The 26,605-nt window shown below is 41.9% G+C and overlaps 1 protein-coding gene across 5 annotated transcripts in view; it reads left to right on the top strand.

Annotated features, from left to right (window-relative positions):
- The window catches only part of Ptpn13 (protein tyrosine phosphatase non-receptor type 13), a 178,070-nt gene that overhangs the window by 57,332 nt on the left and 94,133 nt on the right, over positions 1-26,605 (top strand). For 4 of the 5 annotated variants that reach the window (XM_038346705.2, XM_038346688.2, XM_038346681.2 and 1 more), the window contains exons 5-7: positions 2,784-2,969; positions 5,607-5,694; positions 17,963-18,526. In XM_038346705.2, the coding sequence (XP_038202633.1) occupies positions 2,784-2,969; positions 5,607-5,694; positions 17,963-18,526 (838 nt within the window). The remainder of the gene's footprint in view (positions 1-2,783; positions 2,970-5,606; positions 5,695-17,962; positions 18,527-26,605) is intronic. The other variant, XM_038346696.2, reaches the window with a different exon arrangement.

The following is a 26,605-nucleotide window of genomic DNA, read 5'->3' as shown; positions in this document are numbered from 1 at the left end:
CAACGTGTCAGAATGGACTAACACTAAGAGCGGTGAACACACTGAAGATATCCTAAGGATTGTAGCAGTCACTGCCAAGATTCAGTGATGGAGCCAGACTCTCCCAGTATAGCTCGGTGAATAGGTGAATATTTCTTGTCAGCCGCTGGTTTAGGGTCAGGGTGTAAATGTCTGGTGAGTCAGTCTTGCACTGACCGTAACAGATCAGCAGATCTGTCCCTGTCACCTGTGTTAGCAGAGATGGTGCCTCTGGCCCAGTCAGTTTGTGGTAGGGAAGGCAGGGGCTCTATCATTTCCTTTGAGGTAGTGGGGAACTTTTGTTAGTCTTGGGCTCTTGGCATGTCATAATTCCACTTCATGGCTTCGGTTGTAGCAGAAACACATGTGAGGTTAACTTTCAGGTCTTGGATTCAGATCATTGGGCCAGTTTTAATATTTCTTCCTTATTTTTAAAATCTCTGTTTATCCAAGCTAACTTGTAACGATTAAAATTTCATTTAGGGCTAGGGAGAAGGCTCAGACAGGAAATTGCTTGCCTCACAAGCATGGCAACCTGTGTTTGGATCTCTGTCACATACAGGAAAGCAGGATATGGCCAAGCATATTTGTAGCCCTTGTTCCTGGGGGATGGGAATAGGCAGACTCCTGACGTTCACTGGTCAGCCATGGGACTGATGGGTGGCTACAATTTTAGTGGGAGAGTCTTCCTCAAATGACACTGTGGAAGTGGATAGTACAAGACACCTAATATACACATGCACACACATCTGTGAGAGCACTCGCATAGCACAAAGACCACACACACATAGACACCTAATATACACATGCACACACATCTGTGAGAGCACTCGCATAGCACAAAGACCACACACACATAGACACCTAATATACACATGCACACACATCTGTGAGAGCACTCGCATAGCACAAAGACCACACACACAGACACCTAATATACACATGCACATACACATCTGTGAGAGCACTCACATAGCACAAAGACCACACACACACACAGACACCTAATATACACATGCACACACACATCTGTGAGAGCACTCACATAGCACAAAGACCACACACATAGACACCTAATATACACATGCACACACATCTGTGAGAGCACTCACATAGCACAAAGACCACACACACATAGACACCTAATATACACATGCACACACATATCTGTGAGAGCACTCGCATAGCACAAAGACCACACACACAGCTACACACACGTACCAAGTAAAAGGAAGAAGGGGAGGACAAAGAGGAGGAAGGAAAAGCTGGGTTTATTTAGTCATTTAGAAATACAAAAGCAGATTTTTGTTGTTGTTGTTGATTGTCAAGAATCTCAAGCTTAGTTCAACTTAGCTCAATCTAATTTTCCTCTTTGGAAATTTTTGTTTATTTTCTTTCTCTCCTTAGTTTCGATTCTGTAAATACATATGAGAAAGTTGTTACTGGAGATACTGATGTCATTTGTCATGTAATATAACTGTCATATAAAATGTAGTCATCTACAGTTAGCATTTTGTATTATTTTCTAATAATTGGAAATAAAGTCAATATCAATGATACAAAATAATATAAAGTCATACTTTTAGAAATGATCATAAATCATTACCATTTTAGAAATGCAAGTATTTAATGTGTATATCTTGTACCATCAGACAAAACACTAGAATTCAGGCTTGCTCTTGGCCGTACCTGTGTAATCTACTAGAAGGTACAGATAGCTAAACAGATAATTAGAACATAACAAAATGAATGCTCCATTAGTAGAAACAGAAGAAAAGGCTGGGTCTTCCGGTTAGATCCCAGGGTGAGAATTGGTTTTTAAAGGAAATTTCATCTAAGCTGCGACGTAAGGGATAAAGTCATACTTGAATGGATGAGATGCCAGTTACCCAGAAGCCTTTGCTAAAGTTTAGACATGGACAGCAGTGGCTGTCTAGTGTGTACTGTTATTAGACTTTTAGTCTGTTAAATATATTTTTGGAGGTATTGGAGATTGAACCTAGGACCTCACACCTGCCAGGCAGGTGTTTCACAGTGAGCCACACCCCCAGCCCAGCAGTATGCTTTTATATTTTCTCTTTTTACTTCCTGGTGAATAGTGATGCTAACCATCTTTTTATGTGCTTATTGGCCATTTGGATATAGAAACTTAAAAATTAATATACAAAAATATTTTCACATTCTGGTTTCTGTTTGATTGGATAAATGAGAACCACATTTCATTTAGCTGCTCTTGAGTCATTTTAATATCTAGACTCTTTCATCTTATCATAAAAATATCAAATTATATAGAAAAATATATTTATGAACACCGAATATTGAAGCACTGTGCCTATTTCTCAATATATTTAACTAATCAAAGAAGTTCACTTCTGCCAGGCATGGTGGAGTACCCCTTTAATCCCAGTATTTGGAAGATAAGGCAGGAGTCTCTGCGAGTTCAATACCAGCCTAGTATATATAGAGTACCAGGTCAGTCAGGGTTGTGCAGTGAGACTCTGTCAAATAAAAACAAAAAACAGAGCATGCCATTTATTACAAAATTAACAGCTTTTTAAAAAAATTACACTTTATATTTAGGAAGACATGTTGACTTCTATTAATATAGAAGGTTTTGGGGTCACATGGGTCAGCCAGGCATAAGTGCCAATAGAAAAGAATTCATTTCCTCCAAACATGTGCTGTGGTTCCTAAAATTCCTATAATGGCTTTCCTTGTGGTAGATTTTCTTATGCTTGTTAATGTGGCCTTTCCTTTCCTTTCAGCCCATCAGGCTGGGAGACCATCTCAACAGCATCCTGCTAGGCATGTGTGAGGATGTCATCTATGCTCGAGTGTCCGTGCGGACTGTCCTGGATGCCTGCAGCGCCCACATTAGGAACAGCAACTGTGCGCCTTCGTTTTCCTACGTGAAACAGTTGGTAAAGCTGGTTCTGGGAAATATTTCTGGGGTAAGCTACAGTTGAAAACATAGTCATATTTTGAAATTCAATAACCGAGTTTTCTTGAAATGTACAATAGCAGTTTTTAAAAATTAAGGATGAAAAGGAATTTATAATAGTTTTAATATTCATTGTTTACTCCAAATGGTACTTTGAAATTAGAATTCTATGCAGTTTCCCACATTTTATGAAATCCATCCATTTTTAAAGAACTTTGCTGGAGGACAGATTGTAGAACAACTACGGAGTTGTCACCCTGGGAGTCCTCTGCCCTTCCCTAGTTTCCCCCTCTGGTCTCTTCTGCAGAGCTTAGCAGATCATTGTAATCGATTGCCTTGAGGAAACACACTGATACACAAAATGAGTGTCAGAATTCTTACTGTGCTTCCTATTTCTAGACCTCTTTCTTGCTCCTCACTTGTCAGGATCCCTCTGTAATCCTCAACCTTCTCCCCATTCTTGGGTGGGAAGGAGTCTGTGGTTCTCTTGCTGCTTGAGACTTGGGTGCCTCCCTTTTCTCTCATCCAGGATGTAAAGAACTAAGGAGTAAAACCTGTGTATAATAATTGCATCTCTGCTCTTCGTCCCTTAAGCTGTTCTGTCCTGTTCTCTCTGTCGGGGCTGTCACTGGTGTCTGGCTTTCTGACCGGCGTGTGTACTTACCCACTCTTGCTCTGTGGTGTCCATCGGTGCTCCTCCCTTTGCTGGGTGGGCCCCAGATTTGTGCTGTCACATGTCCTCTCTGGCTTCCTCTTAATTCCTCATTCTTAGGAGGTTTAGTTCCTCCATCTTAACCAGGATACTGTCAGGCAAACGGAATATATACATATTCCACACACTTTGCCAGTTGGTGAGAAACAGACTCAGATCTCCTAAACAGATGTGAGCTGTCTCCACTGAACCTTAGAATCTGTGCTGGGAAGGGCTGATGGGTGCAATTCTCTTGCTGTGGCTGCTCCCATTTTAGTTTGTTTCAGTTCTGTATGCTCATTTACAAAACACAACTAAAGCTGCTAAAGCATGGGTGACACATGACAGAGACACGGTTAGACGCTGCTACAACATGGGTGACACATGATAGAGACACGGTTAGACGCTGCTACAACATGGGTGACACATGATAGAGACACGGTTAGACGCTGCTACAACATGGGTGACACATGACAAAGACACAGTTGGAAGCACATCTCTGACTCCAAAACCTTGCCTTTCCCTTCCACAAGGGGCTGTTGTGGTAGCACTCCAGTGCCTTGGTTCTTCTAATATTACGATGTATTTACCTTCAGGCTGTTGTCATTTTTCTAGAGAGATGTCCGTCTACCCTCCCCAGCTCCACAGAATCCATGCAAACATTTCTTTTGATGTCTTCTTTATTTTTGTCAACCATTAAAACAATGTAAAAAAATGTCAGTACCAGACTTCGCATAGATCCCATTGGAGAACCTTTTCGTCATAAATACAAGATGGTTGTTGAACAACCCCCCCCCCCAAAAAAAAAACCCAATATATTTACCTTAATTTTGACTAACAATTACCATCCCTGTTACCTGAGACAGTTGTGAAGGTAGCCGAGCTGCCCCAGCACTTGTAACTGTGGTGCTGATCTTTCGGAGCATCTGTAATCGTAATGAAGATCAGGTATAACATGTGTAGTGCACTGCACCATGCCGAGCATACACTGTTCACTAAATGGCAGTTGTTATTAATAACTCCCTCAAAGCAGGCAATCACAACTATGCATAATACTCACCATTTCCTGTCCCCCGCAGTCGGGGCGGTCAGACTGAAAGCATCTATGTAACTCGAGGACTGCGCCATTTCACCAGCACTCCCATCTAAATCTCCTTTAGGTAGGAATCATGACCGTGCTACCTGAGACAGAGTTGTGATGCACACACTGACTTCTGTAGTGGAGAACAATGTGTGTGCGTAGGTACAAGTGTGGACATGACACTGAACAGAGCACCACTGTTCTGTTTTCAGTTAGAATCTGGACTTGTCCTGCTTTTGATTATCCAAATAAACTGATACTCTCTTAACCTTTATCCTATGTAACATAGTTTGACCCAATTTGTGCTTATTTTACATAAGTATCTATGATTGGTGCCATTGAAATTTGAGTGCTGAAGTATTTTGTTACAGAGAGGATTCCATGGAACATCAGTTTAAATGTCAGTGGCCAGCATATCCAGTTAAAAAAATTTAACAAACTATGTAATTCTGGCAGAAAGTATCAAGGAAATTACTTCTGAAATAATTTAAAATGGTATTCTCAATATATAAGTGCAACCAGAAGTTTTCTAATACAAAATTAAGATAGCTTTAAAACTATAAATCTTATTTGAGACATGAGAATAGTTATTGGGAAGAGAAAAACAGAATACCTCAAAATACTGCCTTCAGAAGGAGCTAATTTTAGCCCAAGTCCCCAGGTGTGGAGCATTCTGTTTGTTGCTTCTCTCCAAAGATGGAATGGCCAGTCCCAGTCCATGCGGGTCTTACCAGACCATGAAATGACAGTCAGCTGTGGAGTTTATGTGCTTGGTGCTAAACCCTCAAGATTGGCTAGTGTGCTGTTCTGTGGACAGTCACTGACAGGAGGGGAGATTATTTTATCAAACTTGATTTTTGATTACCTGTGTACAGACGGATCAGCTTTCCCGTAGCAGTGAACAAAAGCCTGATCGAAGCCAGGCTATTCGAGACCGACTGAGAGGAAAAGGATTACCCCCAGGTAAGAGTGTGCTAATAGGAACTTTCTAGACCTTAATGCTACTCTCTTGTCTGTGAAATGTGATTTCTGGCTTAGAAATCCAGTCAGTCATGCCTGTGACTCGTATGAATGTAAGGATGCAGAATAGAAGCCAGGGAACAGAGACAAAACCAGGCACAATACTAAATAAGCATTACAGTTATGTAAAAAGATTAACGCTCAGAACTGCCACACATACCCTTGCCTTCCCAGTGTTTTTCCATCAGTACCATCATTTGCTTACATTATCAAGGTATTTAATATTAAAGTAAGGCTATAAAGCATGACCCGAGCACAGGCGTGTGTTTAGGAACAGACAGTGACACCCCTGAAGCCAGAGCTCCTGAGAGCAGCTCCTCACTGACTGCATGCGGCTGTCGTCTCTTCTAGTTCTCTCTCAGGGCCAGTCACCAAAGATACTTCACGAGGAAGTTTGTCGTAGCTTGCTTTTGTCAAACGTTGCCACCGGTTATAGGATGCCTGCTGAATGAAAATGAACAGTGTTGGTTATTTGGTGGTAACATATAATGGATCTATAATAATTATGTAATAGGCTTTTTAAAATATGCATGGATAGTCTAAATATTCGAGATAAAAAGTAGATATAAAAATAGGATTTTAAAATTCTTTTTTTTCCCCTGAGTTTCTCTGTGTAGCCTTGAGTGCTGGGATTAAAGACATGTACCACCACTTCCTGGCAAAAATGTGATTTTTTTTTTAAGTGCTAAGAACCAGGCTTGGCTTTTTTTAAGATAAATTTTGATTTTGTAGATTATTTTTGTTACTTTCTTTTTACTTCTGATAGAAAATTATTGAAAGTCATGGTAACGTAAATATTAGCAAGAATTTTTGTTCAAAGAAAAAAGTAAAAATAACAAGTATATTCAAATAAAACATGTTCTAATGTATGCACTTTAATAAAATAAGTTAGAAAATTTACATTCCTGATTTTTACTTTAACCAGACAACCAGCATATTTAAAAACCAGCTTATTTTAAAAACAAAAACAAAACAACCTTGTGAAAAAGCTTTCTTGTAAAATTAAGGTATAGCCCTTGATTATCTGGACTCTTTGCAGAGTCCAGAAGCCTCTTAAGCATGAAGAGTGTGCTCTAAACCAGGGCTGTGCGTCTCCTGAAGTCAAGAGGAGCAGTCCATGTGTGTCTGCGGGGTTCTGTGTGGAGCTCCAGTTGGCTAGCGCACAAAGCTGTGTCTCCCTTGTCATAAGTGAGGGTTATTATTGTTCCTTTGTAGTGAGTGAGTGTTGTACTGTTTCTGAAGTATCTTAGCTTTCATTTTTAGTTAGATCAAGGTTCTTTTCTAATATTTATATTTATGTGTGGGTAAAAAGTACAAAGCGAGTTTTGTCTGACGTATCTTTTAGAATGTCCTGATAGCAGTTTAGATATTTTTAGTCCTTTTTGCCAGTGTTTCCTTTGCTGTCCTCATTTCCTCGGCTATGTGGACACATGCTCTATGGGAAAGAGGCTGTGTGTTGTACTAGGATTTAAACTAAAATATAATGTGGACGTTGGTGCAGAGAGTCATCAGTTTTAGTTACTCTCCTCTTTAGAACAGAAGAATAATGGAGAATTATTTATGCATGTCAGCAGCAAGCTACAGCAGTGTTTTCTAAGGTCTCATCCTGAGCACGCAAGCGAGACATTAGACTAGCAAGGCTTGCCTTTCTCTCTGTCTCCCCACTTCCTCTCTTTCCCCCTCCTCCCTGCATTTCTTCCATCTGTGCCCCTCCTCCCTCGCCTCCTACCTTCTATACCCCTGCCCTTCTCTTTCCTGTTCAATCTCCCGTCTTCCTGGAGTTTCCCTCTGTCCGCTCCTGCTGCCAGTTACGTGGCCATGTTGTACAGTTAATGTTATTTATGTTACCTGCTGATTTAATAAATATAATTTTATTTATTTATGATTAATTCTTTTAGATGTTTTATGTTCTTTCAAGACTTCCCAAAAATGGTGTGATAGCTTTTTGTCTGTTCCATGTCCATCAAGGGTCTACTGGGGGAAAATTGCCCTGCCGTGCTTAGCTTAGGAAATTTTAAAGGCTGTGAAATGTTAACACAGCATGTTTTATTACCATCTGAGTTTCACAGTTTAATATTCCAGACACTAATTGTCATATGATATTTCAAGGGTAGCAACTAGAGACTTGTAGGCAGAGACTGCTCATTCATTTCCCAGCCACTCGGACCCTAATAATCACACAGAAATTGTATTCATTACGATACTGTTCAGCAAATGACTCAAACATATTTCTAGCTAGCTCTTACATCTTAAATTAACCCATTTCTATTAACCTACATACGGTCATGAGGCTGTGGCTTACCAGGTAAGCTTCTGGCTGGCGTCTTTCTCCTTAGATAGCTGCATAGTGTTTCCTTGACTCTGCTTACTTTCTCTATATTACTGTTTGGATTTCCCCACCCAGCTTTGTTCTGCTAAGCAATTGGCTGAAACAGCTTTATTCATTAACCAATGGTAATAAAACACATTCACAGCATATGGAGGGGAATCCCACATCAGAGACTTAATTGAATCTGTATCTGCTCTGTGGCAAAGCCTAACTAGTGGTTTATTTATTGCTTTTAAGTAAGAAATGTAAGTTTAGCTTCCTGAACATAAAGAAAAACCTGCTGATATATTCAGTTTATTTTGTAAATGTTCAATGAGTATGTGTTGATTGTTCAAGCATGAGAAAGAATTTTATTAAAATGTTAGACAGTAAAATGTAGTAGAATCCTGTTTTCATAGTTCGACTTTTAGTGTTTTCATAAGGAAATATGTTAGACTTCTATTATTTCACTGGTCTCATACTTTGGGTGAGCCGTAGGTAAAAAAAAAAAGAAGACATCTCACCGTCTCGGCTTGTATTATTTGACCATTTTCTTACTGTAACAAAACATTACAAGTTTGAAAATAAGTTTTAATCCCTTTTATTTATAACTGATTTTATACTAAAAATTGCTTAGTGGCGTTGTTTAATAGATCTTTAGGATTTCGATTCATGGGCTGTTTCAGTGCAGGTAATTTTTACAAACTAGTAGAAATCATTAATATTGATTATATTCTGTGAGAGTAAGATCAGAACAAGTTCTTCCTCTGTCCAAACTGAAGAGAGTTTGTAAAGAATTACAATTTGTCACTCAGCGTAAACCAGATGTTTTTCTACTTCCATTTTGGAGTAAAAATAAGAATCAAGCATTTCTCTCGATTACATTAGAAATTGCACCGTTGTTTTGGTTGGAGATAGTGGAGGAGGAATCTTCTGGTGTTCTTGGCCAGCACTTGCATGGTAGTAGGAATATTGTGCCAGAGCCATTTTAAGTCTTTTTTGCTCTTCAACACCGCAGCAGAGCTGAAGCACTGAAAGCGTGCTGACTACATGCCCACAGTCAGAGGCGATTAGCAGGCAGGTGTCGTAGCATACATTAATTTCAGAGGTTTAAAACTGGGAAAATAATTAGCTGTCAAAGAACAGATCCTCTTCTAGGATGCTGATGTCCCCTGGACACGCTTGTTCAATTCCTGGCCACCGGTAGCCACGTAGCCTGTAAGCCTATGTTGCTAGTGAAGAGTCTCCTCAGTATTCACCAGTTAGAAGTGTCCATGGACCGTAGCTTCAGTGTGCTGGGATCCTGATCAAAGTGTTCCGTAAAGAAAGCAGTAGGCTGGGCAGTGAGATACAGAATCTGGTTGAAAGAAGCAAGTCAGTTCATGGATAATCTGTATCTGTTGTTTGATTGCTAATTTAATACCGCTTAACTACTTTGTGTGTGAGTGAATGACCTTGAATCTTGCTTCTGAAATCTGTCACAAGAGTCAAGTCCTAAACTTGTGGGCTGTCTGCCCGTCCTTTGTTACTTACCACTGCTGGTCCTGATAGTATGGCTTCAATAGCCGCACACACAAAACACAGGCATTTCCTGCCAAGTGTTAGGGGAAACCCACACCACTGTCAAATAAGTGGTGATGGCTTCAGAACCCCAGGAGTATGTAGACGATTGGCTTCTGTTTTCTGTGAATTTCAGCTCATTTTTAAGGACAGCGGGGAACTCAGCAGTCTCCTTTAATACTGAAGTTCCCTTCCCAGAGATGCTCTGACTTCTTGAGTCTCTGCGTAAGAGGGAAGAGGGGATGATAGGATACAAGTTGAATTGAAACAGTTGGGAATATACTCCATGAAGACTTTTTATAGTCTTACATCTATTTTTGTTTGTTTCTTTTCCAAGACAAGTTTTCTCTGTATAGCCGTATCTGCCCTGGAAGTCACTTTGTAGGCCAGGCTGGCTCCAAAATCAGAGCTCCACCTGCCTCTGGCTCTCAAGTGCTGGGTTAAATGTGTGTGCCACTTTGTCCCAATTTTCTTAAATCTTCTGTTTGTAACTGTTCGCTCTATTTATTGCTCCCTTTTTGGATTTTAGCAAAATATACCCTCTCCAGGAGATTGTTTATGGCTTCATTTTAAAGTTGGATGCTTATAATTGGTGGTAATCTGTGTCTGTAAATTGAGCTTAGATCCTCCTAAGAGATAGCAAAGACTTCTTTATCCTTGGTGGAACATGTCCTCCTCTATTCAACAACAGATCGAAGACTTATGGAAACCTTCTGATCTCTGGTTTCATTATTTTCCCTCAAAAGAACTTGTAAATCCCCTCTTGGTAGATAATTATATGCCTAGAAAAACAAATTAGATAGAAAAGAGACAAAATTTGATATATATTCCTTTGTTCCGAAGAACTCAGAATAGTTCAGGTGGGTTATCTCACTTCTCTCATCTCAAAAAGAGGGAACGTTAAATCATCCCACATGCTGTAGTTGGAGGAAATGAGAAACATGGAGATTGACCGGCTTGCACAAGCTTGTGGGTTGATTGGGAAGAAAACATTAAAACCACAGTCTCTTGATAAGAGTCTTTCTGCTAAATGATGCTGCCTAAACTGGTTTTTAAAAGTTTTATAATCAAGTCACTCAACCATCATTCTCTTGGAAGCTGTGTTGTAAGACATCATAGCTGTAAAACAAGTGAGGCCGAATCTCTTACTGTTCTGCTTGGGGAAAGGGTATAGAAAGCTAATGGAAGTGATTAAATAATAAAGTCATATATGAGTTTCACAGTAGACCAGTCAGTCCAGTGTGCTCTGCTAGTGCAGCAGAAGGGATAAGTGTGTCAGGATGAGCAGTACAGCGGAAGGGGTAAGTGTGTCAGGATGAGCAGTGCAGCGGAAGGGGTAAGTGTGTCATGGTCATACAGCGGAAGGAGTAATTGTGTCAGGGTGGGTAGTACAGCGGAAGGGGTAAGTGTGTCAGGGTTGTACAGTGGAAGGAGTGTGTCAGGATGAGCAGTACAGCGGAAGGGGTAAGTGTGTCATGGTCATACAGCGGAAGGAGTAATTGTGTCAGGGTGGGTAGTACAGCGGAAGGGGTAAGTGTGTCAGGGTTGTACAGTGGAAGGAGTGTGTCAGGATGAGTAGTACAGCGGAAGGGGTAAGTGTGTCAGGATGAATAGTACAGCAGAAGGGGTAAGTGTGTCAGGGTTGTACAGTGGAAGGAGTAAGTGTGTCAGGGTGAGTAATACAGCAGAAGGGGTAAGTGTGTCAGGGTCATATAGCAGAAGGAGTTAGTGTGTCAGGATGAGGAACTTTCATTGTTTCTTCCTCTTCAAAAGCTCGAGCAGCCCCAGTGGCGATGCTGTCACCACAGGTGTTGACCTCACTGCCTGGCAGTGGCTGCAGCTGCTGTGCTTTACCAATGATTGCAATGGTATTTACTGCACAAGTGGCTTGCACACATGTTTAGAGCTGTAGGGAAAGCAGTGGTGTACACTTTGCTTTGTCTCCAGTACAAATGATTGAATGGCAGTGCTGTCATCAGCACGTGCTCTTTTGTCTGCAGACTTGGGCATCAGTCAGCCTAGCCTAGGGCACAGTGTTTCTTCTCACCAATATGGAGAGGTTCTGTATTTGAACTCGTATTTTAAGTTACTGGATTGGTGAATGTTCCTTAGTGCCTTAGCAACATAAAGTAACTACACTACTATAGTGTACCCTTACTTTATTTCGTAAGATTTGTGATTTTCAGAATTCTTACTATTATTTTATACTGTATATTTTATTGTACATAAACAACCCTCTTTTATAAAACACAGTTTTTCATCCTACAATGTGTAAGTCAGCAGCTATGTGTCTGGTTGTACAGCTGAAGTGAAGGCGCCATTAGTGTTTGTTATTCTTCTCTTACCCACAGTGTTCTTTAACATTTTTTGTGACTTATAACTTTACGACGCTCATACTTTCCATTGGATCCTTCATGACAAGTGTGCACTCCTCTGGCTTTAAACTTGTCTCACACTGCCATTTTTTGCTCATTTCCTCCTCCCATCTTTCGTTGTTTCAGATCTTTCTGTTTCACCATCTTTTTTGTGGTCTCTTTGGCCACCAAAATAGGCTTCGATTATCATTCAAGCTTTTATAAGTAATTGTCATAAAACCTTAGGTTTGTGATTATAATGTTAACAGATATGATTTGAAAACTTCAACAACAAATTCCACCATAGTTATAGTTGACATATTTGGAGGATCAAAACAAAGTTGTGGGAAACTTTTAAGTAGATTGTTTTATTTTCACTATGTATTTTCTTGTTATTTTTGGATTTATTTTTGTTTTATTTGTATGAATGTGTTTTTAATTTAATTTGAGAACTTTATGCATGAATATTGCATTTATTTCACTCCTGTCTTTCCCTCCCAAATTTATGACCACTTCTAATTATTGTTACATATATACAGCTGTGTGCGTATGTGCTCACATACAATCTGTTGAGTGCCGGTAGCATTGACCATTTCAAATGTTTCCAGAACAGACCACTTATGATTGGATCCTGTCTCTGGAGGAAATTGATTTCCCCCCTGTCATCAGCTATTGATGACACTTATATTTCATCTAGGGACAGGATTTGTGAAATTTCTACTGTCTGTGTTGGCGTGTCACCTGGCGATGCCATTATGCCATTATTGTTCAAGCAAGTATATAGTTGGGAGTTCACACATGCATTTTCTTATGATGTCTAGTGGATACTATCTAGGCTAGCAGTAGGCATCCTATTCCCCAGCTCTTACAACATTTCTGCCCCTCTTCTGTGATGTTCCCTGAGCCTTTGGTTTAGGCTCAAGGGTTGTATTGCCGACAGCTCTCTTAGGGTTAGGTACCTCGAAGACACAATCTCTACATTTGACCAGCTGGGGATCCCTGTAGTGGTCTCAGTTTGTGATAAAAAGAAGCTCCTCTGGTGAGGGATTAGGGCTACTATGCTTATCTTTGAACGTGAGAATAAGTGTAGTTTGCAATTACATACGCTTAGGGAGATGGCAGTAGCAAGCTTTCCTCTAGGGTTTCTGAGCTCTCCAGTCACCTGTGGTTGGCTGTGTCTATAGCACCGGGCATGAATCCCTCCCTGTTGGCTGCCCCCAGTGAAATAATCACTGTTGCACCTTTGGAGATAAACCGATGGGCCAGTCATTGTGGTTCATAGAGTTCACACTAGCCTTTTGTTTGAAGGTTTTGCTCCTTGAACTAGGCAAGCTTCATAGTGCCTTCCCATGCTGAAAAAGCCAGTCATCAGAAGGACTTCCTGGGTCAGATTCAGCTTTATTTCTCCCAGTCCTGTGTCTGAAGTGTGTGGTGTCCTCAGTAGGAGGGTCTTTTAAGTTTCTGGGGAAGGTAACAGAGGGAAGTGTCAATAGCCTGTATTGTTTTGGGAGATTCATGTATTCCCTCAAATAGCAATTCAGGAGGTATGGGGGTTCCCATGCCTGATGCTGGAATTTTTGTTAGATGTTACATAGCTCTTGGGAGGGGGCACCATGTGACATAACTCTATTAAAAATGTATGTATGTGTGTATGTGTATACACAAATGTATGCATGTACACACATTTAAGTAGCCTTTACAGTATGTTTTTCTGTGTGTTTTTAAAAATATTTATTTATTTATTATGTATACAATATTCTGTCTGTGTGTATGCCTGCAGGCCAGAAGAGGGCACCAGACCCCATTACAGATGGTTGTGAGCCACCATGTGGTTGCTGGGAATTAAACTCAGGACCTTTGGAAGAGCAAGCAGTGCTTTTAACCACTGAGCCATCTCTCCAGCCCCTTTCTGTGTTTTTTAAAATCCTCATAATATTTTTATCTTTCCTTTCCTCTTTTCTGTCAGTCATCCCCTCCATCCCCAGTCAATGCCACCTTCTCGTTGCCACCCTTATAGCTCATTTCTTCTACTGTTCTCCTCTTATGTGTGTGAATGTTCTCCTTATATGTATACCACATGTTTATAGTGCCTACAGAGGCCAGAAGAGGGTTCCAGGAACTGAGTGACAGTGTGAGCCACCATGTAGTGACTGCAAACTGAACCCAGGTCCTCCGTAAGAGCAGCAAGTGCTCTTAACCATTAAGCCGTCTCCCCAGCCCCACTTTGGATTTCTTTGAGATAGGGTCTTAATATATAACCCATGTTGGCCTTAGCCATTTGGACTTTCAATAGATATATACTGAAATATTTCTGTATCTGATTTATTTTCGTCACAACCATAGGACCCTGTCTCCTGAAAGGTGTGTAGTCAGCATCTCCTTTAGGCCTGTGTGGCCAGGGAGAAGACATGCTTCCTGGAGAAACCATGACCAACTAATATATTGTTAGTAAACACTAACAGTCTAACGCAGACATGTTCTTAGCTCTTACAAGTCGAAGAGACTTGCAATCTATTCGGTAAGTATTTTGTTTATATTACAGTGACGTTAGGGTTGGCTGCTTTTAGGAAGTCCCATTTAAAATAAAACTGTGGGGAGCCCGGAGAGATGGCTCAGCAGTTACAAGTACTGGCTTCTTCCAGAGGACCTGATTTAAGTTCCTAGCATCCCAAAGTGGCTTACAACCTTTTGTAACTCAAGTCTCAGGTGATCCAACACCCTCCTCTGGCTTCTGGAGGCACTGCACACATATCATACACTTAAATACATACAGGCAAAGCACCCATACACATAAAGATAAGTAAGTTAATCAGCTTTTTTGAAAAGATTAAAATAAAACAATTAAATGCAAAGAAACTGGACACGAGAAACATCTGGAAAAGAAAAGGCAGAAAAGTATATTTTATTTATAAGAGGTCAACAGAGAGCCCGCAGCTTGGCTAAAGTGAGGACGGAGATACCCAGTGCAGGCTGGGAGGTCTCCATTTCGTGAGTGATAGGCTGTCTGATTTGTTGAGCAGGTCAGTGACGTGGTGGAATTGACATTGGCAAAAGATAATTCTGGTGGTTGGATGGAGTTCATAGAAGCAGCTAATCTAAGGGCACAACAGTGAACTTGCCACTCAGCATCATTAATTGGGTTTGATATGATGGAATTGGAAATTAACACATGAAGTAAGGTGTCTTTGAAAATTCTGAACAGAATTGCTGAGGAAGCTAAGGAGGATGAGTCATTTAAGGAGAGTGCCCGTGTTTCCGTTTTGAGTAACCAATGTTAGGAAAGACTGGAAGCAGAAAACAAGACGAGTTGGAACCTTGGACAGTTTGAGGTACTCCTCAGACACGGTAACAGGAGCTCCAGTTGTGTAAGACTGGAGCTTCCCCCAAAAAGATCCATATTAAGAAAGAAAACGTGGGAGTTTTTCAAATCCAGGCCACATTTTTTATTTTTATTAATATTAATAAAATTTTATAAGGAAAAGACAAAAAATATAAAGGAGTTCTGAACCTGATACTTGAGGAAACCCAACATTTGAATATACATTAAAGGATTTGGAGAGGGACAAGCAGCCTCAGCAGGGGAGCCAGGCTGGAAAGAAAAAGGCCTTCACCTGGAGCAGCTGAGCTAGGCAATGTGGAGGCCACCAGTGGTGTGTGATGGGCCACCCAGATGCAGAGTAGCAGAGGCCTGACCAGTAGGGACCTAGTGAATAAAGAGCGAGGGACTGGAGAGACAGCAGCTGCAGGGGGTGAGGGAACGGGAGGAGTTTGTCTTGGTTTTGTCTGTCTTTTGAGAAAGATGGCATTTGTGTACTAATGGAACAGCTCAATGTAAAGGGAGAAACACTGGCGCTGTAAGGGCCCATAGCAGAGACCCTGGGGTGGGTGGCATGAGCCAGGGAAGGCGAGAAGGCTGGATGCCAGTGAAGGTGGGGGATCTGGAGAATGAGGAGAAGCGGGAATGGAGAGTGCACTCACAGTGACACCCTATCAAGGTAACAGTGGCTGTGGGTGAGCTTGTGGTGTGTCAGCTACCCCGCTTGAGTTTTCCAACTTCGGCCACTGAGGATGCTGCATTTGCGTGTGGCTCTTGACCCTCGAATCCTCAGTTCTTTTACTTTTTAGCTTATGTATTCTGTCAGCTTACAAGAGTATGCTTTGAAGTCCATACAGTTTTAAATTTGCTAGCTTCCAAATGTAGTTTGTGTAACAATGTTACTTACCCTGAAGGACTGTGGCTCTGCCATGTCTCAGCTAGAAGAGAGGTTTTGTAGTAATCTGCCTGGGTGCGGGGAGTGTGTTTTCTAGTGTCCACGAGATCCAGTACCTCAAGTATGGAAGCCGTCTGTAGTTATGCAGAATTAGATCCATGTTTACAGGGATATGAAATACAAACAACATAGCATTTGTATTGTTACTTATTGCATCAACTGATTTAAATATACTTTTCCTCATATTTTTAAGGTACATTTGTTATCAAGGAATTAAAGCTTATAGTTATTCCTTTGAAGTGACAACTGGTAGATTCAAATGAATTCGAAAGCCATTCCTTGTTACTAAGAAGGATCTAGTCATATTATACAGCATGTTTATTTTCAAGGAGAAATCACCGAATATATCAGAGAAAGTTGTCAGTATTTAGGGCTATTGAGGTAGTAACCTCAAAATATTTCCACTTTTTTTTTCAATACTGGACAAATACCATTTTGGTTGTTTTTTTTTTTTTTTTTTGGTTTTTCGAGACAGGGTTTCTCTGTGGCTTTAGAGCCTGTCCTGGAACTAGCTCTTGTAGACCAGGCTGGTCTCGAACTCACAGAGATCCGCCTGCCTCTGCCTCCCAAGTGCTGGGATTAAAGGCGTGCGCCACCATCGCCCGGCAAAACGAGTAGCCCAGGCTGGCCTCGAACTCGTGATCCTCCTGCCTCTGCCTCCTTCAGCAAATCCTACCGGCGTGCGCCACCACAACCGGCCATTTTGGTTGTTGAGTCTGTTGATTCATAGAATTAATGTAGCTGAATGGATATTTCTGGTATGTCTCCATTGACCTTTATAACCCACAGGATATATACCTGGTTTTAACTCTATTGACCCCTAGAGACAAAGCTAGCACTGGTGCTGCAGCTAGCAAATAGTGTGCTTTCCATTCTAAGGGAGGAACTTCAGTCTCTAGTCTGTCATGACAAATTGGATGACTTTAACAATTTAGATGGAAGTTATCTTAGTTTCAGATATGGTAAAGTTTTCTTGAACTTGATAATTCCATGTATTGCAGTTTTCTTCCTATGCAGAATAGAAAGAATTCTATATTCGTCAATCAAACATTTATTTAAAGGATCAGAAATACCAGGACTTTTTACCTGAAACATATTTTAAGTTATATTTTTACAAGTTAAAAGAGTATGTTATGCGTTATATTATCCCCATAATTTCATGGACAATTACTGTTCTACAAAAGTAGATGTTATTAACAGCTTTTATCTTTGTTTGTAAGCCAAATAGTTTTCTTCTGCTGATGGAAATAGTACTACTTGGAAGCATAGGTTCAATAAGCTATTTATGTTGTTCCCTAAAAGGCATTATGAGACAGGCATCACTCAGTGGTGCAGTTCTTGTTCCCTGAGAGGCCTTGTGAGGCAGTCATCCCTCAGTGGTGCAGTTCTTGTTCCCTGAGAGGCCTTGTGATGCCGGCATCGCTCAGTGGTGCAGTTCTTGTTCCCTGAGAGGCCTTGTGAGGCAGTCATCCCTCAGTGGTGCAGTTCTTGCATGCACAAGGGCCCCATCATGCCAAAGCAGAGCAAAGAGACATTGGCCTCAATGATTTATACACTCTGTTTCCACGTGTTCCACACTCACGATTACCATCGTCATTTCATCTCTGATCCTCCACGTGGATAATTTAGGGAACTGCTGTGCTTTATCAGTGGTGGGTTACATTCTTGCTGACTTTCTAAAGATTCTGCGCATACATGATAGATTCTTATCATTCCAGGAAGAAGCTCCACTTCTGATGTACTAGACATACACAAGGCTCCATTCTCTCATCAGACTTTTCTTAACAAAGGGCTTAGTAAGTCTATGGGATTTCTGTCCATCAGAGACACACAAGATGAGGAAGATTATTTCAAGGATATCCCATCTGATAATAATTCCAGGCATCAAGATTCTGAGACTGTCTGTTCCCCTTACCAGTTCAAAACTAGCAGTCCACAAAAAAGGGCTTTCCCTGGAGTCGACACATTCTCTAAGAAAAAGGTCTGGGCTTCGTCCATGGACTTGCTTTGTACGGCTGACAGGGACTTTTCTGGAGAGACTGGCAGGTCCCAGCACTGTGACCCTGAGGCGGTAACAGGACGGACTTCAAGCACTCCTAGAAAGAAGGAGGCCAGGTACTCTGATGGAAGCATTGCCTTGGATGTCTTTGGGCCTCAGAGAGCGGAGCCAGCATATCACACTCGAGACACACCAACCTCCTCTGCAGTATCAAGTGCCTTGGACCGAATTCGAGAGAGACAAAAGAAGCTTCAGGTTCTGAGAGAAGCCATGAATGTGGAAGGTTAGTAAATCTGTGTGTGTCTGAGAGAATAAATGAATTAAAATACCTAAGGTTGTGTCTTAAAATAAAGAAGGGCTATTAAACCGTTCTACAAGTCTGATTTCCACTGCAAAGCGTTTGCATCTAGGCCACATTAGCTCCTCTGTCAGTTTCTGTTCAGTCTTCTATCAAAACTCTAATAGGAGTGTGCTGCAAAATCCTCCCTGCAGCACGCCTAGATCCTCCCTACAGCATGCCTATGTCCTCCTTATAGCACGCCTAAGTCCTCCCTGCAGCACACCTAAGTCCTCCCTACAGCACGTCTATGTCCTCCCTGCAGCATGCCTAGGTCGTCCCTGCAGCACGCCTAAGTCCTCCCTACAGCACGTCTATGTCCTCCCTATAACACGCCTAAGTCCTCCCTGCAGCACACCTAAGTCCTCCCTAAAGCATGCTCAAGTCTTCCCTGCAGCACACCTAAGTCCTCCCTGCAGCATGCCCAATCCTCCTCCCTACAGCACGCCCAAGTCCTCCCTACAGCATGCCCAATCCTCCTCCCTACAGCACGCCCAAGTACCCCCCACACGAGCACTCCACAGTGCATGTATTAACTCTAACCCTCAGGGTCAGGCAGTGTTAGGTGATGTGTGCTGTCTCAGTGGAGGCCTCAGGGAATGGCTGGCTCGTGGGTCTCAGAAGCAGTGGGTCACACCAAGCTCAGGGAGGTAACCTTGCTTGGTACCAGGTGAACTCAGACCACCAGCTTCCAAAACAGGTTTCAGAGTACATGACAGGCATCGTTGGTTTGAAATAGTTGAGATCTGCATTTCTAAAAGTATGGTATGTAGGTGTACAGATTTAAAGTCACCATTTTGTGTCTGTGAGTTGAGACATCGTCCCTAGTCTGAGTTATGCCATCTATAAAATGGACCTAGAAAAAATAGATGAATCAGATAATGAGTGTGAAGTGATTAAACAAGCACTTATTACATTTTTAATTTGAAAAGCATAAAATCAACTTTATAGGTTATATATAGCATGCTCTTACTGTGTCATATTGGTTAGCCTTGAACTGTCTCACCAGTGCTGGCATTAAAGGTGCGCACTATACCCAGCACGTGGTAAATTCTTATTCTGAGTTTAAGCTGTCTCCAAAATATCTGAGTCACGCACAGAAAAAAAAATCAAAACATTGAAATTGAATAAAGTTATGTTTGCAACATAAGGATAGTAACTATTTTAGCATAAATGCATGCAAGAGGAAAAATGGATTTTTAGCTAAATCACACATATGGACATGGATGCAGCTTCCTTGGAACTTATGTGTAGACCAAACTAGCCAAATCCTGAACTATTTTAGGATGAAAGCTTTATAATTTCCCATTTCTTTGTTATAATTGTATTGTCCTTTGTCATAGCTATTTGAAAAGAACTTTATAATGCTTTCTATTTAGAGTAAAGAGTAACAGAATTGAGGAAATGCTGTCTTTTGTGTGTGCAAAGAATGCTTGTTCATGTGTATAAAGACGCATGTGCCTCTGTGTTTATCTGGAGGCCAGAGATTGGCCTTCATGTGTGTCCAGGAAATGCTTGTTCATATGTGTGCAGACGCATGTGCCTCTGTGTTTATCTGGAGGCCAGAGATTGGCCTTCATGTGTGTGCAGGAAATGCTTGTTCGTATGTGTGCGGTTACATGTGCCTCTGTGTGTGTCTGGAGCCAGGGATCAATCTTGGGTGTTGTTCCTCAGGAGCCATCCACCTTTTTTTTATTATTTTTATTTTTAACTGTGTGTATTGATGCGGAGTATGATGTTGTGAATTTGAATACAGTACTCTGAGGCCAGACAAAGACATCAGATCCCCTAGAGTTAGGAGCCATTACGTAGTGGCTCAGAACCTAACCTGTAAGAAGTATGTACCATTAGCTGCTGAGGCATCTCTCCAACCACCACCTTGTTTTCTGAGACAGGGCTTCCATTGGACCCAAAACTCTGACTAAAGAGCAAGCCCCAGGAATCTGCTTATCCCCACCTCACCTCACACCACTGCCCCTCCCCTAGCCCTAGTCACCACAGAGCTACAACTACAAGTCTCCTCACCAAGCCTGGCTTTTATGTGGGTTAGATCAAAATCAGGTCCTCCTGTGTGCACAGCAAAGAACTGTTCACATACCCCCAGCCCTAAGCCCATAACCATCTTAGGTGGTTGTTTAGTCTGTCCATAGATGTCCTTCCTTCTGCTAAGCCTGTTCTGTCCTAGTAAAAGACATATTGCAGTGTTTCCTTCAACGTGGATTACAAATGATTAAAGAATCGAGAATTATGGAGGAAATAATGGGTATTTAATTGATATTGTGGGTTTGTATATAATATACATCTTATAAAGTATTAGTGTCTTTTGAAGTAATTCAATATGTTCTTTACATGTTTGTGTGAGTGCTTCATGTATGTTTGTGCAGTGTGTATGTGGCTAGTGTTTGTGAAGGCCAGAAGAGGACATGGATCCCCTGGAACTGGAGTTACTGATAATTGTGAACCATCATGCTGTTACATGGAACTGAACCCAGGTCCTCTGTAAGACCAGCAATTGCTCTTACCTGCCGGGCCATCTCTCCAGGCCTGTTACTATGTATTCTTGAAATAAAATGGTTTTGAATCTTTGTAAGATGGGAAATAAAATTACAAGTTTATTCTCTGTATCAGTTTTAGCCTTTGTGAGGGCAGCAGCAGGCCCTTCCCGTAGCTGAAGAGAAAGGACTGCACTTGTGAAGTCAGGTCGCCCTCAGTGTTAGCCAGCGGCAGCTTACATGTAAACTGTAGTTTGTCTGCACCTAAGACTGTGTGCTCTTGAAGACACGCATAAAGAAATATTTCCATTGTGGGAAAAGACAGCTGTCTGTGGATCAGATGGGAAAAACTGTTATAGTTAACCTCTGAATAATGTCTGTGGATCAAATAGAAAAAACATTATAGTTAATCTTTGAATAATGGAGATACGTGCAAACGAGATGAGTATTTCTGACATTTAGAATGAACAATATCTTTTTTTTCTTCATGTGAATAAACCATAGAACTGGTCATGATGACTCACATTTTCAGTCCCAGCCCGCGGGAGGCAGAGGCAGGCGGATCTCTGTGAGTTTGAGGCCAGCCTGGTCTACTTAGTAAGGTCCAGGCCAGCCAGAGCTACCTAGTGAGAGACTCAATCAAGATGATGATACTAAACAGTAAAGCCATGGATCTGAAGAGATGGCTCATTGTGTAGGAACCTTTACTCTGTCGACGTAGTGACCAGATCTCATAAGAACCCAAGCACTGTGTGGGTCTGGGCGTGGACTTGCGTGCCTGTAACCGCACTGTGGGAGTGCAGAATCCTGCAGGTCCCGGGAGCATGCTGGCCAGCTAGTGTCGCTAAAACAGCAAGTTCCCTGTGGTCAGAGACGCTGCCTTACATAAGGTAACAGCTGGAGTACCTGTTATCTTTTGACCCGCATGTACACACATGCAGGCGCACACCCTCACATACATCCATGCATGCTCTGCACACACTACACACACACACACACACACACACAAAAAAAAGAAATTAGCATTGTCTGGCATTCCTATGTATTGGCTACAAAAGACTCTTTGCCTTAGTGTTTTTAAAGTTATTAGTATGGCTTAGTAAAACTGAATTTTTATAGTGGAGCCTAGGTTTGCGTTACGGAGATCAGATATTAGTGGAATGAAAATCTGTAAATTGTTCTATGATTGTCAGTTTAATGTATTTTGTTTAAATAAGTAACTTTTCATTGGACTGCCTGTAACAAAATACATTTAGCATGTAGTCCTAACAAAATACATTTAGCATGTAGTCCGTGTATCTCACAAGGCAGTCAGTGTGTTCACTACCCAGTGTGAGCCCACACAAGTTTCTCTGTAAAGATAACACGTAATAGTTCTAAGTTTATTTGTTCACTTAAGTAGTTATGATAACACAATATTTCCAGATTTTGAAATTTTATGTTTGTTAAAGGATATATACACAAATGAAAAGCTTTTAAAAAATAGTTTGCTTTGAACTATTTAATAACCAGACATTTTCTGTTCTGAATCTTTTTAGTGTGAATCAAAAGCATTTGCTATCAATAAAACCTGACTGTATTTTTTTAGGTGTTTTAAAACCTAATAGACAAAACCTGAAAATATAGATTTATTGTGCAAATACTTACATCACCTTAAATAAGCCTCCATTATTATATTTGTCAGTAGCACTAACTTACGCTTGCCTTCCTAGCATCATTACATAGCACATTATCTGTGGGGGCAGTTGAGGTATGGAATTCAGAAACATCAATTCCAGTGTGATTTTTAGTTTGGGGCAGACTGGTTTTCAACTGTGTTGTATCTCTGCGCGTGTAATTTACACAAGCTGTGCAAACAAGCGCAGCAAAGGTCTTAACTTGTACACAGAGAAAGACGAGAATAGAAAATAAATGCTATTTGTCTCCTTGAATTCTCATGGAAATCGAGGTCTTTATGTGTGATAAACCAAGCAGAACAGTCCACCTCCTAATGTACACACCATTCATATTTATATATTTTTTCCAAATATTCATACTTTGAAGTGCTCTACAGTCTTCTGTGATCTTGATCCTGATAACTGTTAATGGGTTTCCGTAATTTTAGGATTAGATGACGTCTTCGAGTACATCTTTATCCAAACACTGCCTTGGACTTTAATAGCATACTCACTATCCCTGAACTGGTTGAAGGTTGAGTTTCTGTCAATCAGAGGATGGTCATTTCCATCATGGATTTTCACAGTTGCAGCTGGAGAGTTCCTGTTGTTACTTTACTTTTAAAAAAAATGTTCAGTGCTGGGATTTAACTCAGTGGCATACCACACCAACCTCACGTTTGATCCCCAGCACCCCAAAAGGAAAAGCAATTTGTTTCAGTATTTAAAACAACTAAAAAATGAAATTGCCACATTTCATTTGTGTTTTTGGATGTGCAAAGAGGATCGTTGCACTGACAGTGAACACAGTAGTCTCCTTCAAACGCAGCGTTTCTCTGGAACAGACCTGTCCTCTTGAAAGGAGCCTTTCCCTTAGCCACCCCTGTCTCACCCACCTGACGTCAGCCACCCAGCCAGCCCTATGGAGAACATACCTGAAGGTCACGAGTTTGCATGAAAGAATCCGGGTCTCTTTGCCCAAGGCTCAGAAAAGTAAACTGATTTGTCAAAAGAGGTCCATGATCCATTTTTCCCGATCAGCCTGTGCTTTGAACTCTGTGCTATGGTTTTTCTGTTGGCCATCCAGATTTCAGAAGAGACCAGATAACACTGGTGGGTGTTTCTGCCTGGGAACTTGGACATTGAACTCACCACCTAACAAGCCCCAATTTCTCCTTACCAAAGTTACATAATTTTGATCTAATGAAGCAGGATAGCATTGGGAGAGACTGTGCTAGGTTAAGACAGCAGCTTTACTGGGATGGTATTCCAATGAGACGCCACCACTGGGGGCCACTGGGGCTCGTCCTGCAGCTAGAAATCACAGCAGTGGCAGTGAGTATTCCAACCTCCCTGGGAACAGAATGAGAAAGAATCAACAAAGATCCTATGAAAGAAGTGATAGTTAAAGCTTAAAAATTCTAAATTATTACTATACTGTTGAAGTTGACAATTTAGTGTTCAGATAATTCTCTATAGAAAGCTGGGCAGAAGGCACAAGAGTTCTCTATGTTAAAAACCAGTTTTAGAATTTGATGTCTCTTTTATTCTTTCCTCTTAATTTTACTTTTTAAAAGGGGGGAGGGGCTACAAAGATGGCTCAGTAGGTACAAGCACTTGCTCCTCCAGAGGACTGAGGTTCAGTTCCAGACCCCACATGGTGATGTACAAATGCACCTCCAGTTCCAGGGGATCCAACTTTGTCTTGTAGACTTGGCGGATATGAATGCACATGGTGCACAGACACACATGCGGGTAGAACACATAAAACAGAAATAAAGCACTTTTTAAAAGATTTATTAATCTTTATTTTACGTTTGAGTGTTTCCCAGCAGTATGTATGTGTACCACGTGTGCGCAGTGCCTGCTGAGGTCAGGAGGCTGTTGGGTCTCTTGCACCTGAGGTTGCAGGTGGCCGTGAGCTGCACGCATTGTCTCTGCCAGAGCTGTGCTCTGCACTGCTGAGCTGTCTCTCCAGTCCCCAGTTTCACGGTTCACTTCAGCATAAGACTGCTCCTCGCTGGTTCTTTGTGCTTTCTTCCTGAGGCCCAGCATCCGAGCGCAGGAAAACTCTCTGGTCGGTTTATAGAGCCGGTTCACTGCTCCTTCATACTTAGCTTAGTGAATCAGCAGAGCGTGTTGTGTCTACGGCCAGGTCCTCTCCCGGGTCTTGCTGGTCTAGCTGTCCTGAAACTTGCAGTTCTGGATTTGTGATTTGGTGCTGGTTCCCTGGAAAATCCCACATGGTATTTGCAGGAGAGGTTGGCAACAAAAAAACCAAAGTGCTTTGGTGCCTTCAGTTGAAACAGTTCTTCCTAAGTAACTTTTTAATGTGTGCATAATTATTGTGTTCTTAGCAATGAAGCAGCATTCGGTAACGTTACTATTCTCACGGACACTACGGGGCTGCCTGTTGCTCTGCGTCTTCCACGGCCCTTTCGATCACACATTCGCCAGTGGACGTGAGACCTGCTCACCACGAGATTTCTCTGTGGTAGGACACGGTCATTCACAGAGGACTAGGAAATACTTCTCAATTCTGAAACCTTTCTCATTGATGAAAGTATACTTGTGTTGACTACACACAGGCTGGGCGGTCTGCTCATCAGCAACAGTATGCCTTGTTCTTCAGATGAATGTTATCATAGAAACTTCCTTCCCATGAGTTCATGGCCAGGCATTTACTTGGCTCGCGTTTGTTTAAAGTCTCTTTCTCAGCAAGACTCCTGCCTCTGCCAGGATTCTCCCAGCACATAGTTCCTGGCTCCACCGACCTGGCTCTTGTGATGCCATTTAACTAACCTCTTTGTTATTCGTTAGCTTTGTCCTCTTGTACAGTCTCTGTTGACACCTAGCACCAACACTTGGTTGTGTGATGTTCCTAGCCTTGAATCTGCAGACTGCTTGGGAACAGAAACATTCTTCACTTCTTCCAGTGACCTGACATCTGGCATCTCCACCTCACTTCAGGGCATTTCCCATGGGCTGCTCTCTCCAAAAATCCACAAAAAGCCACAAAACAGTTTGGATAAGTCACTAAAATTCATGCATCCTTAGCCCGAGGCCCACATGATGGATTCCTGTGGGTTTCGCTGACCCTCCTCATAGTTTCCCAGGGTGCTGTCTCTCCTGGTGTCGGGGTTCTAGCCACAGGGCTCCCTCACCGTGCCTCAGCCATTATTGCCAAATGACCTTCTGACGTTGCTGTGTTGAGATTTCAAATCTTTGTTTTGACCTTCTTTCTTGCCTGCTGTTTCTCCTCTTGGTGAAGCCTCCCTCGTGTTTTTCCATCTCCATTTCCATCAGCACATTTTCCATCAGTTTTTCCGACTATCATCTGCAACTTCAAAAACAGGCTTTTTGTCAACCACCAGAAAACACGAGCAGTCTGTTCCCTGGGCCAATAGCTCTCCCCTCCAAACCGCCAGCTAACAGAAACAAACAATAGCGCGTGTGCATCTCCCCAGTTCTTCCCACCTGCCCTCCTTTGACCGTTGTGTTCTGCTGGTTCTGTGAAAGTCATTCTCTGCAAGGTCACCTGAAGTCCCCTCGTGTAACCCTTGATTCCATCCACTGACGCAGGAACCGTGTACTTGCTGCACACTGGGCATGTGCCGGATGTGAGAAGCAGCTCATCTTCCTGTGAAAGACTTCATCATTTAGCGAGAGAGGCAGCAGCTAGTGAAGCGTAAGGAATGGGAAGTACGAGAAGAGATGTCCAGTTCAGTGCTTACCTTACAGAGTTATATAGACGAGAGAAACGATGGCGGTCCTCAGCACGCGTTTCCAGGGAGTAACTAAGAGCTGCTGTGCTGGTCACCAGCGGGGTGCTGATGCAGGGGGAGAATTTGTTTGAGGAAAAACACAGTGATGAGACT

This window comes from Arvicola amphibius, chromosome 1 (assembly GCF_903992535.2).
Source record: "Arvicola amphibius chromosome 1, mArvAmp1.2, whole genome shotgun sequence".
Classification (NCBI taxonomy): domain Eukaryota; kingdom Metazoa; phylum Chordata; class Mammalia; order Rodentia; family Cricetidae; genus Arvicola; species Arvicola amphibius.
This window is presented reverse-complemented; position numbering and strand designations above follow the sequence as displayed.